The sequence below is a fragment of the Plectropomus leopardus genome, chromosome 13 (assembly GCF_008729295.1).
Source record: "Plectropomus leopardus isolate mb chromosome 13, YSFRI_Pleo_2.0, whole genome shotgun sequence".
NCBI classification, from domain to species: Eukaryota; Metazoa; Chordata; class Actinopteri; order Perciformes; family Serranidae; genus Plectropomus; species Plectropomus leopardus.
Genome location: NC_056475.1, coordinates 5,108,135 through 5,121,407, shown reverse-complemented (window position 1 = coordinate 5,121,407; position 13,273 = coordinate 5,108,135). Strand labels below are relative to the sequence as shown.

At 38.4% G+C, this 13,273-nt stretch overlaps 1 protein-coding gene across 1 annotated transcript in view; it reads left to right on the top strand.

Moving 5' to 3' along the window:
• ints2 (integrator complex subunit 2) overlaps nucleotides 1-12,826 on the top strand; it is a 28,327-nt gene extending 15,501 nt beyond the window's left edge. The window contains exons 15-25 of the mRNA XM_042499408.1: nucleotides 224-338; nucleotides 1,079-1,183; nucleotides 1,408-1,572; nucleotides 3,771-3,972; nucleotides 6,310-6,435; nucleotides 8,024-8,225; nucleotides 8,411-8,692; nucleotides 9,826-9,933; nucleotides 11,020-11,125; nucleotides 11,417-11,593; nucleotides 12,338-12,826. Coding sequence (XP_042355342.1) covers nucleotides 224-338; nucleotides 1,079-1,183; nucleotides 1,408-1,572; nucleotides 3,771-3,972; nucleotides 6,310-6,435; nucleotides 8,024-8,225; nucleotides 8,411-8,692; nucleotides 9,826-9,933; nucleotides 11,020-11,125; nucleotides 11,417-11,593; nucleotides 12,338-12,519 — 1,770 coding nt within the window. The 3' untranslated portion in view covers nucleotides 12,520-12,826. The remainder of the gene's footprint in view (nucleotides 1-223; nucleotides 339-1,078; nucleotides 1,184-1,407; nucleotides 1,573-3,770; nucleotides 3,973-6,309; nucleotides 6,436-8,023; nucleotides 8,226-8,410; nucleotides 8,693-9,825; nucleotides 9,934-11,019; nucleotides 11,126-11,416; nucleotides 11,594-12,337) is intronic.
• The last annotated feature ends 447 nt before the right edge of the window (nucleotides 12,827-13,273 follow it).

Below are 13,273 nucleotides of genomic sequence, written 5' to 3'. Positions count from 1 at the left end.
TGCCCTGAAAAAACAATTTCAGTCGTCTTCTAATTTTCATTGTCAATATTTTAATAATGACTGAAGTTATCTTTAAGGTTGTAGTTGTTATAAATTGTGTTATTTAAATGTAAACTCCAAGGTTTTAAATACATGAGTAATCACTTGTGTGTGTCCATCTTCACATTCGTTGATAATGCAGATCCCTCTTTTGTTGTTTTGCTTCTCTTTTGCTGTTGGTTAGCAAGGGGAGGGTAGTCGAGGTGGACGGCAACGCTACTCCATCACCACCCAACTCCTTATCCTCTACTACATCCTGTCCTATGAGGAGAACCTGTTGGCAAGCACCAAACAGCTGGGTATGTACAAGACAATGACTGTGTCCCTTATAACACTGAGCCTGGCTTCCCACTGTGCTGTCGGCTCACTTCCTTTCCATTTCTTATTTTCTTTTCTTCTACCCGTCTAAAGTACACCCATTGTCATCTCCTCCACTGAAGGAGGCATTGTATGCGAGATGGAGGGAATCTGTCAGGCAGCGAGAGGAGAAAGGCAGCTTTTGTCCTCTGTTAAGTTGTAGGAGATGCTCTCACTCTGGATGTGCAGTCATTCATCCTTTTCTCTCTCGGCACTGAATGTTGGCCGCTTCATAGAGAATAAATGGAGGGCTGACAAAGAGCCAAGCACAATGGCTGCGGGAGCTGAGCTAACTAGGACAGCTGTAGGTTAGATTGAGCATTAGCAGTTAGCCTAGTCAGTGTTTATTCTCTCCCATGACGAGCTCTCCTCTTGCCCTTCATTAGGCCAGATTTATGTGCAAGTTTATGCCCATCTCTTTAATTGCTGTGTTTACCCAAGTGCTCCCGCAGCCTTCAAGGAAGGAGTAATGAAGCCCATCAGCAGTGGTAATGAACCCACGTCAATGAAAAATCACCTCCGCTCCTCGAACGCATCAGCACAGCGGCTCTGGCGTCCTTACGCTGCCAAATAAAACACTTATGCTCCGTCTTGTCCTTTTCTTGCTTTATGTTCTCACCCTCACTATTTTCTGTCTTATAGTTTCTTTGCTTCACTCACGCTTTTTCTCTTTTTTTGAAAGCCCTGATGCAGAGGAAGCCAAAGTCCTACTCAGCAGCCTTGATGGACCAGATCCCCATTAAGTATCTGGTAACGCAGGCACAGGGACTGCAGCAGGAGCTAGGGGGTGAGACAGATTTAACATTTGGTTACATCTCTATATGCATGTTTTGTTTACTAATATGACACTGAGGGGCACACAAGCTACGTACAAAGACTGTATTTTTAACCCCAACTTTCATGTGACAGCAAATATTACATCTCCACCAGTAAAGCTTCCAATTTTTCTCTTTCCCTTGACTATACATTTTTCTTTTCAAATAACCTTCCTCTCTGTGTCCCTGTTCCCAGGTCTGCACTCTGCTCTGCTGAGGCTGCTGGCCACCAACTACCCCCACCTGTGTCTGGTGGAGGACTGGGTGTGTGAGGAGGAGGTGACTGGTACCCTGCCCCTGCTGAGGAAGATGATGCTCCCGAGCAACACCTGCAGATACACTCAGAGCCAGCTCCACCAGGGTGAGGAGGGAGGGAATAAGGGATTCCAGAAATGAGGTTGAAGCAGAGGATTTAAGGAATATTTTGCCATTCCAGTATCAGTTACTCACTGGATTGGTTTATTGAATCAGTGAAGAAAACTTTGTTTTTCTTGCATGCCTCCGCTGTGAGCAAAGAATCCAAAAACAGAAAATTCTTGATGAATAGAAGTCATATTGGTCCATGTATAACAACAGCAAAACTGTATCAGGACATCCATTTACAAACAGTAACTTTATCTCGCTGTACACTGGAGCTGCTGCTCTACCACTGCCTCGGTTTGTTTGTTTTTTGTTGTTGTGTTACTCTGGTGGATTAAAGGGTTGGTTTGTAATCAACAAAGTCACACAGTGACACAAAGGAACTGCTGGTCTACCACGTCTCAGTTAGAGAGGTAAAAGAACTGTTTTTATCATTGGAGGCTTTGAAAAAAGCTTAGATACATTTCATTTTTAATTCACTTTTTGCAATAATGGCAATATTTATAATATTCGCACTTTTCTTCACAAGGTTACAAAGTGCTTTTCAGAAAAACAGATTGAAACAAGTGAGTGATTATAAAATATATAAATACTGGAGGTCAAAGTAAATTTAAAGTAGAATATAATGGCCACAGAAGGATTATTTAACCTACCAACATATTAACACATTTTGAATACGATATTGGTGAGAATATATGTGTTTGGGAAATACTGAGCATAAGAAGATAAATGAGACTTGAATTATGCTGCAGGAGTTGTGTGAGAGTTTTTAAATGAATGTTTTGACACAGTTTTGCTCTTGTGGACCTCTATGACTTCAATTCATGAAGTTTTTTCTTTATTCACCAGAGGAATGCAAGAAAAAATCGAAGTGACAGAGCGAGTAATTTATACACAAATAGTCGTTATGGGGGTTAAATATTCCTTAAAGGTAGACAGTGCTCCGCTCATGCCTTTCTGCTTAAATTGCCAGGTTTGTAGAAATATGAGAAATGCTATTCACATCCTTTAACAAGTGATGCCACATACATGCATAAAGTGAATAGAAACAAACCAAAATAATCTACAAAAGTCAATTAGATACAATTAAGAGATAAACAGACATATTTTTGATTAAAAGGGGTAAAAGAAAAACATCGGATTAAATTCAGCCAAAGTGAATCCAGAAATATCTCATCTGGAAATAAACCGACAGCAGTGGAAGTAACCTGTGAGCTGGGGCTGTGCAGGTGCGAGAGTATTGTTACCATCCTCAAGGGGAGCAGGGAAGAAAAGACATTAATATTGCATAATACATTTAAAGGTGTGAGCCGTTATCAAACTAAAATCTTATCTCACTGGTTAATCCTTCAAGGTTTAGAGGATTATGCTGTAATTGGCTTTTCTTAGATAGGGATCCTTGACGAAATGCAAAAGCGTAATAGATAATCAGTTTCACACACCATTATGCTGGTTAATGTATATACACCTCTGCAAATTGATATTTTATGATTTTATGCAACTATGCACAACTGTGTTTAAGGCTCTCTCTGCTTTGCAACCTTCTCCGGGATAATGGGGACAAGAAAGACAATGAATATGAATTGTAAGTAAGAATAGAAAAACAGCTCTGCTTCTCAGGGCTTGGTGGTTGGAGGTGAACAGAAGTGAGTTAGAACAGACTCAACAGACTGTAGCGTTGAGGTGGAATTTGACCTTTTAAGTGCATGACCTACTCAATATCTTTTTTCTTTCTGTAGATTTGACACTTAACATGTTTGATTCAGACTTTTTGTGGATTGGAGTCAAAGGGTGATGCCACTGTAGTTTTATTTACCTCTCATCATCAAGAGACAAGTGGTTTCTGAAAGAGAGAGAGAGCTCTACAAGGAAATAAAATTGAATAAATCAACGTATTGGTAAACTGGGTTACTGTAGAAAGTGCATCCGTATGCCTGTGGTCATCTGGTGGGAGGGGCTTAGGACAGAGAGGGGAGAACTGCAGGAGGAGGGTCCAATTTCAAATTTTTGGTTTGTTTGCTTTTTTTGTTGTTGCCTTTTCCAGATTTCTGCCACCCTCAGCTTTAAGTCTAAAGTCTAATCTGTTTGCCAGATGTTGCTACTGTCCCTTTGGGGCTCCAGAAGTTTTTGGTTTTGATTAATTTCAGTGCGCACATTCGGTTCCTATTTGATGATTAATTCTGCCGTTTGTCATCCCAGCCTTCCAGAAGTTACCATCCAGCAGTCCCAGGCTGATGCGCATCCTCGAGCATCTTACGCTGCTTTCACCCGGAGACCTGATCCCTTATGCCGAGGCCCTCACATCCAGCATGGCTCTGCTGCTGGAGCCCGCCGTGCCTCGGCGAATACTGCAGACCCTCAACAAGCTCTGGATGGGCCTCAACACTGTGATGCCCCGCAGGTACGCGCTCCGCTGAACACCAATAAATGTTGTGACGAAGGATAGAAAATGCTACTGTGACAGCCTCCAGTGAGAATACCACTGAATGTCACATGGGAATAATACGTAGTGATAAATGGAATATTCAGTTTGTTTACATTGTGCATGTTTTGAAGTCATATAAGATCTAGATAATTGATATGTCTAGTGGATATGGTTTATTTTCTGCCTGAAGGCGTTAATTAGTATGCCTTAAATTAATGACATCACTTGAGTATTGGGACTCAAAATCAATCAGCAGTTCAAATAAGTATCTTGTTTTCACTAATTAGAATTTGGGATCTTAATTTAACCCTTTTAGACCTGAGCAAATTGGTTTGATTTTTTACAAAAACATGGGGAGACGACAATGAGAAGGCTTCACAAGACATTGCCCACAAAATAGCAAAAAAATACAAGTAAAGAAAAAAAAGAAGAAATGACCCAAAGAGTGCTGAAAATTGAAAAAAAAAGTATGTTTTATTTCTGTAACATAGTTTTAAATATCTAATTATGACAATTATAAATATAGTTTTCTGGACTTTTTTCCTATTTACACCCCCCCTCTTGTCACCTTTTACTAATGTCCTGCAATTTGTGGGACATTTCTTGCTAAGGTGCCAACTGCCTTTTCCCGTATGTTTTTGAAAGAAGTTATATTTACATGTAGAGCAGAATGAAAACATGTTCTTAGAGATCTCAGGTCCAAAATATAAAAATAAATAACAACAATAAACACCAAAAACATTCTCACAGTCATCAAAAAACAACCTTAAAAAGTCCCTAAATATTAAAAAAAAAAAAAAAAAAAAAGTTAAAAAGTGCCAAATGATGTGTTCAAAGTACAGTTAGAAAATACAAATGCACCTTCAGTTAATCCCAGTTGGGCCGCTGCATCTGTGTGTCGCCATCTTTTCACAACGATTCTCCGCCTCCGACTGCAGCCCTCTCACTAAGTTCTGGACCAATTAAAAAAGTTGTTTCCCCATTAAAAAACCTTATTTAATCAGGTAGATCCCACTGAGATCGAGATCTTATTTTCAAGAGAGACCTGAGTAAAAAATAAATCCATAAAACAATCAGTTTAAAATGTACAATATCAGTCATTGTAAATAAAATAATTTTTTAAAAAATCATAAATTAGGTCCAGGTTAAAAATAACCAAACTTATCCTTTAATAAGAAAAATGAAAAGGAAAAAAAAGAACATTTAAATATGAATCTACAGATTGAGTGATATTTTTGGCTGCTGGTAAGAGCTATATGTGTGTATGTATTTCCAGTAAAAGGTTAACAGTAGCACTTGACTCTGTGTCGTCTCTCCTAAGGCTGTGTAAAGTTGCAGTGAGACTCTGTAAATGGATTAAAGGGAGACCTGTGGAACAAGAGTTGTTGCCCTTAACCCCGGGCTGCTTGCTCAATGATTATTGTGTGAATAGATCAGAGGTATTGAGCCAAACAACTCTGTCAGCCTGTGTGAACTCTCTGGACAGAAAAGGGTGACCCTCACGCTGCCCCGGGCCCCACAGGAGCACAGTTACCAAAGCTCTGAGCAGACATCCCATCGATCCAAAGGGGGTCTGTAACAAGAAGAGCTCAGGGCAGGAAAACTGAGGGAGACTCTCCATGAGGGAGATGTAAGGGATCGTTGCCTCCTTTCTCTTCTCCTCTTTACTCCCTCTCGTAGTATTGAATGTTGCAGAGGGCTGGGCTCTGGTGAATCCAGCAGGAGGGCAGCAGTGTCAAATTTCACACAGATTCACTGATTGATGCCAAGCTGCGGGAAGGCTTGGCACTCCAAGAGTTGCCTGCTGTTTATGGTTTAGCGTCGGTCTGATAAGAGAGATTTAGGGTGAAATGCTGCCACAGGCTAATTTGTTTGTAACTGAATTAAACCCCGACTGAATGAAGCGTGTCTCATGTCACATTTTAGTAGCATATGAGTATTTTTCATCCAAAGCTTTTTCCAAAACTAGTGCGTATATGCGTCGTTTTGTTTTTTTAACCCAAGTAAACATGAATTAAATAGACAATAGACTCATTTTTTAAATACCACTGATTCTTTTGACAGGGGTGTGAATGCTGGTTATAATCTTTCCAATTACATTAAAAAGCCAGATTTTAGCAGTTTTTTGTGCAGTGGATAAGTAGCTTTTGAGTGTTGTCAGTCTTTTCAAAGTTAATCCCAATAAATGTTAAACTTCTCAGTTTCAAAATGCAATTCTGTGAGTTATGACACTCCAAAAAGGTAGTGTATTTACTCCTCTTCATAATACTTCTATGAAATGAGTGAAAATTAAAGCTGATGTGTGTGTTGCAGGCTGTGGGTGATGACCGTAAACGCCCTCCAACCTTCAGCTAAGCTGCTCAGACAGCAGAGGTACACTCAGAACGACCTGATGGTGGACCCTCTCATCGTGCTGCGCTGTGATCAAAGGGTGTACAGGTAACGGCAGGACATATCCTAACAACTGTAAAGTATACAACTACCGTATGAAATGTGCATGACTGATAAGTTAACGTGGTTACTCATGCAACATTTTGTTAGATAGCTAAGGTTCCTATTATTCGATTGATTATACTTAGAGTACACCTTAGCCAATGAAATATGGGAAAAACTGCATACAGCTCAAGTACTTCTATTTTAAACCTTTATGAATAATAATAATAATGATAATCATATTAATTATTATTATTTAATTGTCTTTCTTATTCAAGTAGACTTTCTAAAAAAATGTTTATAAACTGTAAGGTCCCAAATGAATTTTTTTTTTGTCTTGGTTGATTTTTTTTTTACTTAGACAAAATCTTAGAAAAACACTTAAAATATTCATTTTCTGTTATTGTTATCTACTTTGAATATTGACAAATTAAGGCTTCAAGCTATGGTCCCCTTGTGTTTTCCAGCTTATTACTTCCAGTTACAGACTTCGGCAGGCATCTGTTTTTATGAAAATATTAAGGCAAAAACTTCACTGTGTTCAAACTTCTATTACTCAGTGCCCGTAAAACTTATTTATAAGTTATTCTGAGTGTTGCAGATGAAACTCCAGATGGTTTGGCTTTTAATTTACCGTGGGTATGCCTTGGATAGAGTATTTTAGATGAATTATAAAGGAACAATAAGAGAATATATGGACATAAAGCACACAAACTCAGTTCTGTTTATGCAAAATTGGATGTCTCAATACACAGACCTGTTCAGACACTTGCTTGTGCAATCGGCATGTACATTGTTGTGGTAATAAGCTTTTGGCAGCATGTGTACAGTCCATGAGGACGTGGGCAGATGAAGACATTTACACCACATGGACCAGCACATATCCTGCATTGATTTTTATAACATATAACAATGGCTAAGATTTAGACAGACATTGTGTTTTAATTTAAAGGATCACTAAATAATTGTAGCTGTGTGTCGGTGCATGTTCAGATTTAGTAATCCTCTACACAAACAGATCAGTGATACTCAATTTACAGCCTGGAGGCCAAACCTGAGTACTGGGTGGCTCCCTAACCATTTTCTCACAATAAAAATAAATTGATTCACATGAGGTGCCAGAGTGTATAAAACAGCATCAAAATAAAGCTTATTTATCAAAAAAAGTCCCAGTGGAGGATCCCCGCACCATCTGACAGAGGTCTAGATAAGCCCCATATGTCCTAAAATCCTACAAACATGCTAAAATCCAAGAAAATGTTCTGAAATCCTAGAAAAACCCTAAAATCTGAGAAACATCCCAAAATTCTAAAAACATCCTATATTCGTAGAAAAGTTCCAAAATCCGAGATCTGTCCTAAAATACTAGAAAAGTCCAAAAATTAAGGAAATTTCCTTAAATCCTATAAATGTTCTGAAATTCTAGAAATGTCCTAAAATTCTAGAAACATGTTTTGGACTGCTGTGACTGGCCTCGTGTCATTTTGCAAAAGTGGGCCCCAATCAAAGCAACTTTTTTTTATTTTTATTTAAATGTTAATTCAATTAAAAAAAAAAAAACAAAACAGTGTGACAGATTGAACTTTTTTGCCAGGTGTCCACCTTTGATGGACATTGTCCTCCACATGCTGAACGGCTACCTGCTGGCCTCAAAAGCCTACCTACACTGCCACCTGAAGGAGACGGCCGACTTTGATCGGCAGAGCCAGACGGTGTCGAACCTGGGCGTGCCCGGACAGCCAGACGCACCTGAGGTCACCAGAGAGGAGCTGAAAAACGCCCTTCTAGCTGCACAAGTATTTAAACCACCAGCTCACACATTTTGTTTCTCACATACCCGCACGCTTGTTTTCATGTCATGTGGGTTTGGCAAAGCATGAATGCAGAAATAACATGGCATAAAATTACACCAAAAATAAATATGTAGCAGCTGACCTTTCACATTTGGCCATGGTAACCACCTGTTTCTGTTTAACCCCAGGACAGCGCAGCAGTCCAGATTCTCCTGGAAGTGTGTCTGCCAACATCCGAAGAGCAGCAGCTGGGGGCCAACACGGAGAGCCTGCTGAGCAGCATCAGGGGCCCCATGCCAGGGAAATCGAAACAGGGGAGCGCGGGGCCGAGAGCCAGGGGGGGCGTGGAGGACAGCGAGCCAGAGGGAGGGCTGCTCAGTGACTTGAGGGAGGTGCAATGTCTCATCTGTTGTCTGCTGCATCAGATGTTCATCGCCGATCCAAACATTGCCAAGTTGGTCCACTTTCAGGTATCATAATGGGAGGAAGATGGAGTTTGCTGTACACGTGATATTAATTGTTTTTTTTGTGACAGTGTTTGAAGGCTGGCAGGTTTACAGAGTCACAAACAGCTCAAAGTGTTGTCAGTACACATCAAATGATTTACAGTGCAGCTGTTTTGCATTTTTTTTTGTTTTATTATTGACTCCACCACTATATTAAAAGGGAAAGGTGATTATTTCTATTTATTTACTATTATTACTATTATTATTATTATTATTATTATTATTATCAGTAGTAGTAGTAGTAGTGGTGGTAGTAATAGTAGTAGTAATACTATTACAGTGATATTTCAATTTTTTATATTTATTATGTATAATCAATTACATATTTCATATTAAATTAAATTAATCTATTTATTTGTAATTGTACTAGAATTTTTATTATTATTGTTATTGTTTTTATTTTTATTATTATATTTCTGAATTATAAGAGAATATTTGATTTTTTTAGTTTTTTTTAAATTCTTTTTTTTTTTTTTTTTTTTTTTTTTTAATAAATTATTAAGAATTATTTTAATTTTTTAATTTAATTAATTAACTTATTTTTTAATTGTATTAATAGCAATATTACATGGGACTAGAAGAAGAAGGAGGCACAAAAAGTAAAAAAAAAAAAAAAAAGGCTCTTAATGATTATTGCATTTCATTTTACCTACTGAATATAAACAAATACATTTATTTAAAAAAAAAAAAGGGAAGAAAAAAGTCATGCTATCATGTAGATACCCTTTTTGTGAGCAGTTGAGTGGATCGTCCCATGTTACAGAAAATACCTTGGAGTCAGTTTTTCAAAAGAGCCAAGTCATGTTGACCCCATTAGTCACTTCATTCTGCCGTGGCATTAGTGGTAAGTGACTGCAGCACTCCCAGGAGTAGCAGACGACCATATGGTGGACTTCATCAAACCGATCCTCCCTCTGTCACGCTAATCCACCCTCGTCCTCACTGCCAAGCAGACGCCGCTGTGTGCGTCCGTGTATACTCACGTCTTTAAATGACTTTTTGATTGAATTCACTGTCTATTCCTCCCTTATCATTCTTGTTTTTGTTTTTTATCATAAGATTTATATTTTCCTGTTCTCTCTGCTTCTCTCCGCCAGGGTTACCCTCAAGCTCTGCTGCCTCTAACTGTGGCAGGCATCCCCTCCATCCATATCTGTCTGGACTTCATCCCAGAGCTGCTGGCCCAGCCCCAGCTGGAAAAGCAGGTGAGGCCTCCCAACCTCCCCTCCCCTCCCCTCCCCTCCCCTCCCCTCCCCTCCCCTCTCTTTCCTGGCTTTAAATCCCAGACTCGCCCTGGGCTCGTGCCAGAGCCTCTCTTACACTGTCATGTTTTTTTAAAAGCAGCTCTCTGGGCGCTCTCTGCTGAGTGTTTGCATATTTGCTACATAAACAAGTGGGAAACAAATCAAGGTTCCCACGGTCATGGAAAACATGGAAAAGTCATGGAATTTCATAATCACACTTTCCAGGCCTGGAAGTGTCATGGAACCAGTAAAAATCATTTTAAGTTGTGGAAAAATCATGGACGTGTTGTGTGTTATAGATTAATTACATTAATGTATCATAGCTGGGGGTTTATTTTCTGTAGTTGATGACGTAACGTAGCTCTGATATGTGATGATGTGTGACAGTGTTTTGGGTTTGTTTGTGTTTATTTGTTTATCACATTGGTTTCTTCATTTTCTCCCCATGTTCCGCCTCTCCTTACTTGTACGCCCACGAGGCATATCAATTATTTTTTAAACAATTTTGGCTGAGGAGAGGGGCATTGGACTGTAAATGGCGGTATTTTACATTTATTTTATCGCTGATTTTTAAAGAAACATTTTGGTGATTTTTTTTTCTTCTTTTTTTTGTTTATTTATTTTTGACAATTTTTATAGAAAAATTAAGAATTCAGAGATTTTCTGTCCTCTTTTTTTGTTTTTAAGAAAATTGGTTTGCAATGCATGTTTTCTTTCTTTAAAAAAGAAATACATTTTAAAAAAAAAATTCATTTAATTTTTTAAATTGAATTTAAAAAAATAAAATTTTTGCATTTTTTTCTCTTAAACAGTTACCACAATTACACTAATATGAAAGACAGACTGTAAAAACAAAATTGGATTTTCAAATTTCCAACAGTCCATGAACACATCATGTGAGATGCTAAAATTATGTTTGAATGGACTTAAACTCTTTTCATGTTTGAAAAACATCAGGGGGTCCTTTAAAAGTCATGGAAAAGTTTTACAATTTTCTCCATGTTAATGTGTGGGAACCTTGAAAAATGCTTTTATGTGTCCACGCAGATCTTTGCAATCCAGTTGCTGTCGTACTTGTGCACCCAGTACGCGCTCCCCAAATCCCTCAGTGTTGCCAGGTTGGCCATCAGTGTCATGGGCACCCTCCTCACAGGTCAGTGAACTGTTTGGTCTTTACATATCATGCATGTTTATGGTTCTCTCACACTATTTTTGTTTACCTTCTTTTGTGTGTCCATCATTTGATTTAAGTTTTTCTGTCTTCTGTAACATTGCCGCCCGTGTACATGATTAACTGCTGTCATACAGTGTGTGTCCTGATATTTGTATTCCTTTATTTGGCTGCCACCATCTGGCCTTTAGCTGACAGTGCAGTATTCTCCATTACATAAGTGCACAGTGTGTACTGGCCACTGTACTTAGTTTGTGTGTTGTGTTTTTTTAGTGCTGACTCGTCCCAAGCGTTTCTCCTTCTTCATGCCCATCCTGCCGTGCCTGGTGGCTTTCTGCCAGGCCTTTCCTCCGCTCTATGATGATGTCGCAGCTCTGCTCGTACAAGTAGGCCAGGTCTGTGCCTCCGACGTCGCCACCAAAGCCAGGGACATCGACCCTCTCATCACCCGTAAGTTCAATAAAAAAATAAAATAAAATAATAATAATAATAAACTTTATTTACAGAGCACTTTTCAAACAATGGATACAGCTGAAAGTGCTGTAAAAAATGCAGCAAAAATGCTGGATATAGATAGATAGTTAGATAGAATAAACTCGAGAAAAATGTTCAGAAAACTATTATAATTTTATTTATTAACTTTAAATATTGTATATATTCTTGTTCTTCTTACTCACGTATGTATCTGTTGCACATTGTAGCATCATACACATATTATGTATTTCTAACTCTACATACTGGTTTTATACATTTAATTGTACACAAGGCACCGAGTTTTGCATTGTTACACACTCAGCAAATTATACATGTTTTATTTTATTATTTATATATATTTATAATTTTAAAGACTTACATGCTAGTGGTAAATGTATCTTGTTATTGCTGTATTTCTATTTTATATTTTTTACACACTCAACACATTATACATAAATACAATTTTTAAATATTCACATACTAGTGCTAATTGTTTTTATTATTACTGTATTTCATTTTCTTGTTTTTTTTTGTTTGTTTTTTTACTTTTTTGCTTAATGTAATATTCTTGTAACTTTCTGCTAATTTCTTGCCAATTTTGGGGTAATTTTTTTGTTAAGTTGCTTACTGATTTATTTCTATGTTTTTCAAGTCACTTTGCTCAGGTATCAAGGGTTAAGTAATAATGTCAACTTAAAGTAATCATTTTTCCACGCTCAGGCCTGCAGTATCTGAAGGAGAAGCCTCAGGGGGCTGTGGCTCCAGGTGGAGGCTCCTCCAAGCTGACTCTACCCCAGAGGACAGCAGAGGACATTGCTGGATCTGACCCTGATGTCCAGCTCTGCTACTGTGTGGAGGCCACCTTCATGGACATCATCAGCTCCACCCTTCATGGACTATAGACACACAGAGGACGAGGAGGGACAGGACTTAAACTAACAACTCTGAGCACTGCCTCTGAAAGACGTCTTCACTCCTGAGAGGACAACTGTCGACACACATCCATTCATCTTTAACAAACGGACTCCGACTGATGTCAGCTTTTGTCAAGGGCTTTCAGACAGTGTGAGGTTGTTACTCTCATTCATGTTGAGACATGTTGTACTGTATATCTGTTCTAGTCTGTTCACTTTGGACTGAAGCCGAGGACTAAAAAAAAATCCTTTCTTCAATTTTATGCCCTGTAAATAAATTATGATTTACAGTTTATTTAGAAAATGTGTGTCCTGTCCGTTTGTAGAAATTAAAATACCGAAAATGTTAAATGGGTCCATTTTCTTGACCTCCATAGGCATATTTTTCTAAGCCGTAAGTGACCTTTTCTCAGCAAGTGAAAAAAGGATAAATGTTGCTATGATACAAAATGTAGAGCTTTTGTACTGTTTGTTTGTAATAAAACAAAGAAACTCTGTCATCGATGAGGTGTATTTGGGACAGATGGGAAGCAGAGTTAAAGAGTTTGTGTCCATTTTGGTTGGAAATCTAAATCTTGTATGGCATTGAGACGTTGCATGCCTTCATCCATGGTGAACAAAAAAAAGCGCAAAACAGAAAATTGTATCAAAACATCGGTTTACAAACACTTATATTATAGGAGAGCTACCATCAGATAGAGTGCCCCAGTAATGAGTCCTAAACCTGGAAAGTAGGTAACAT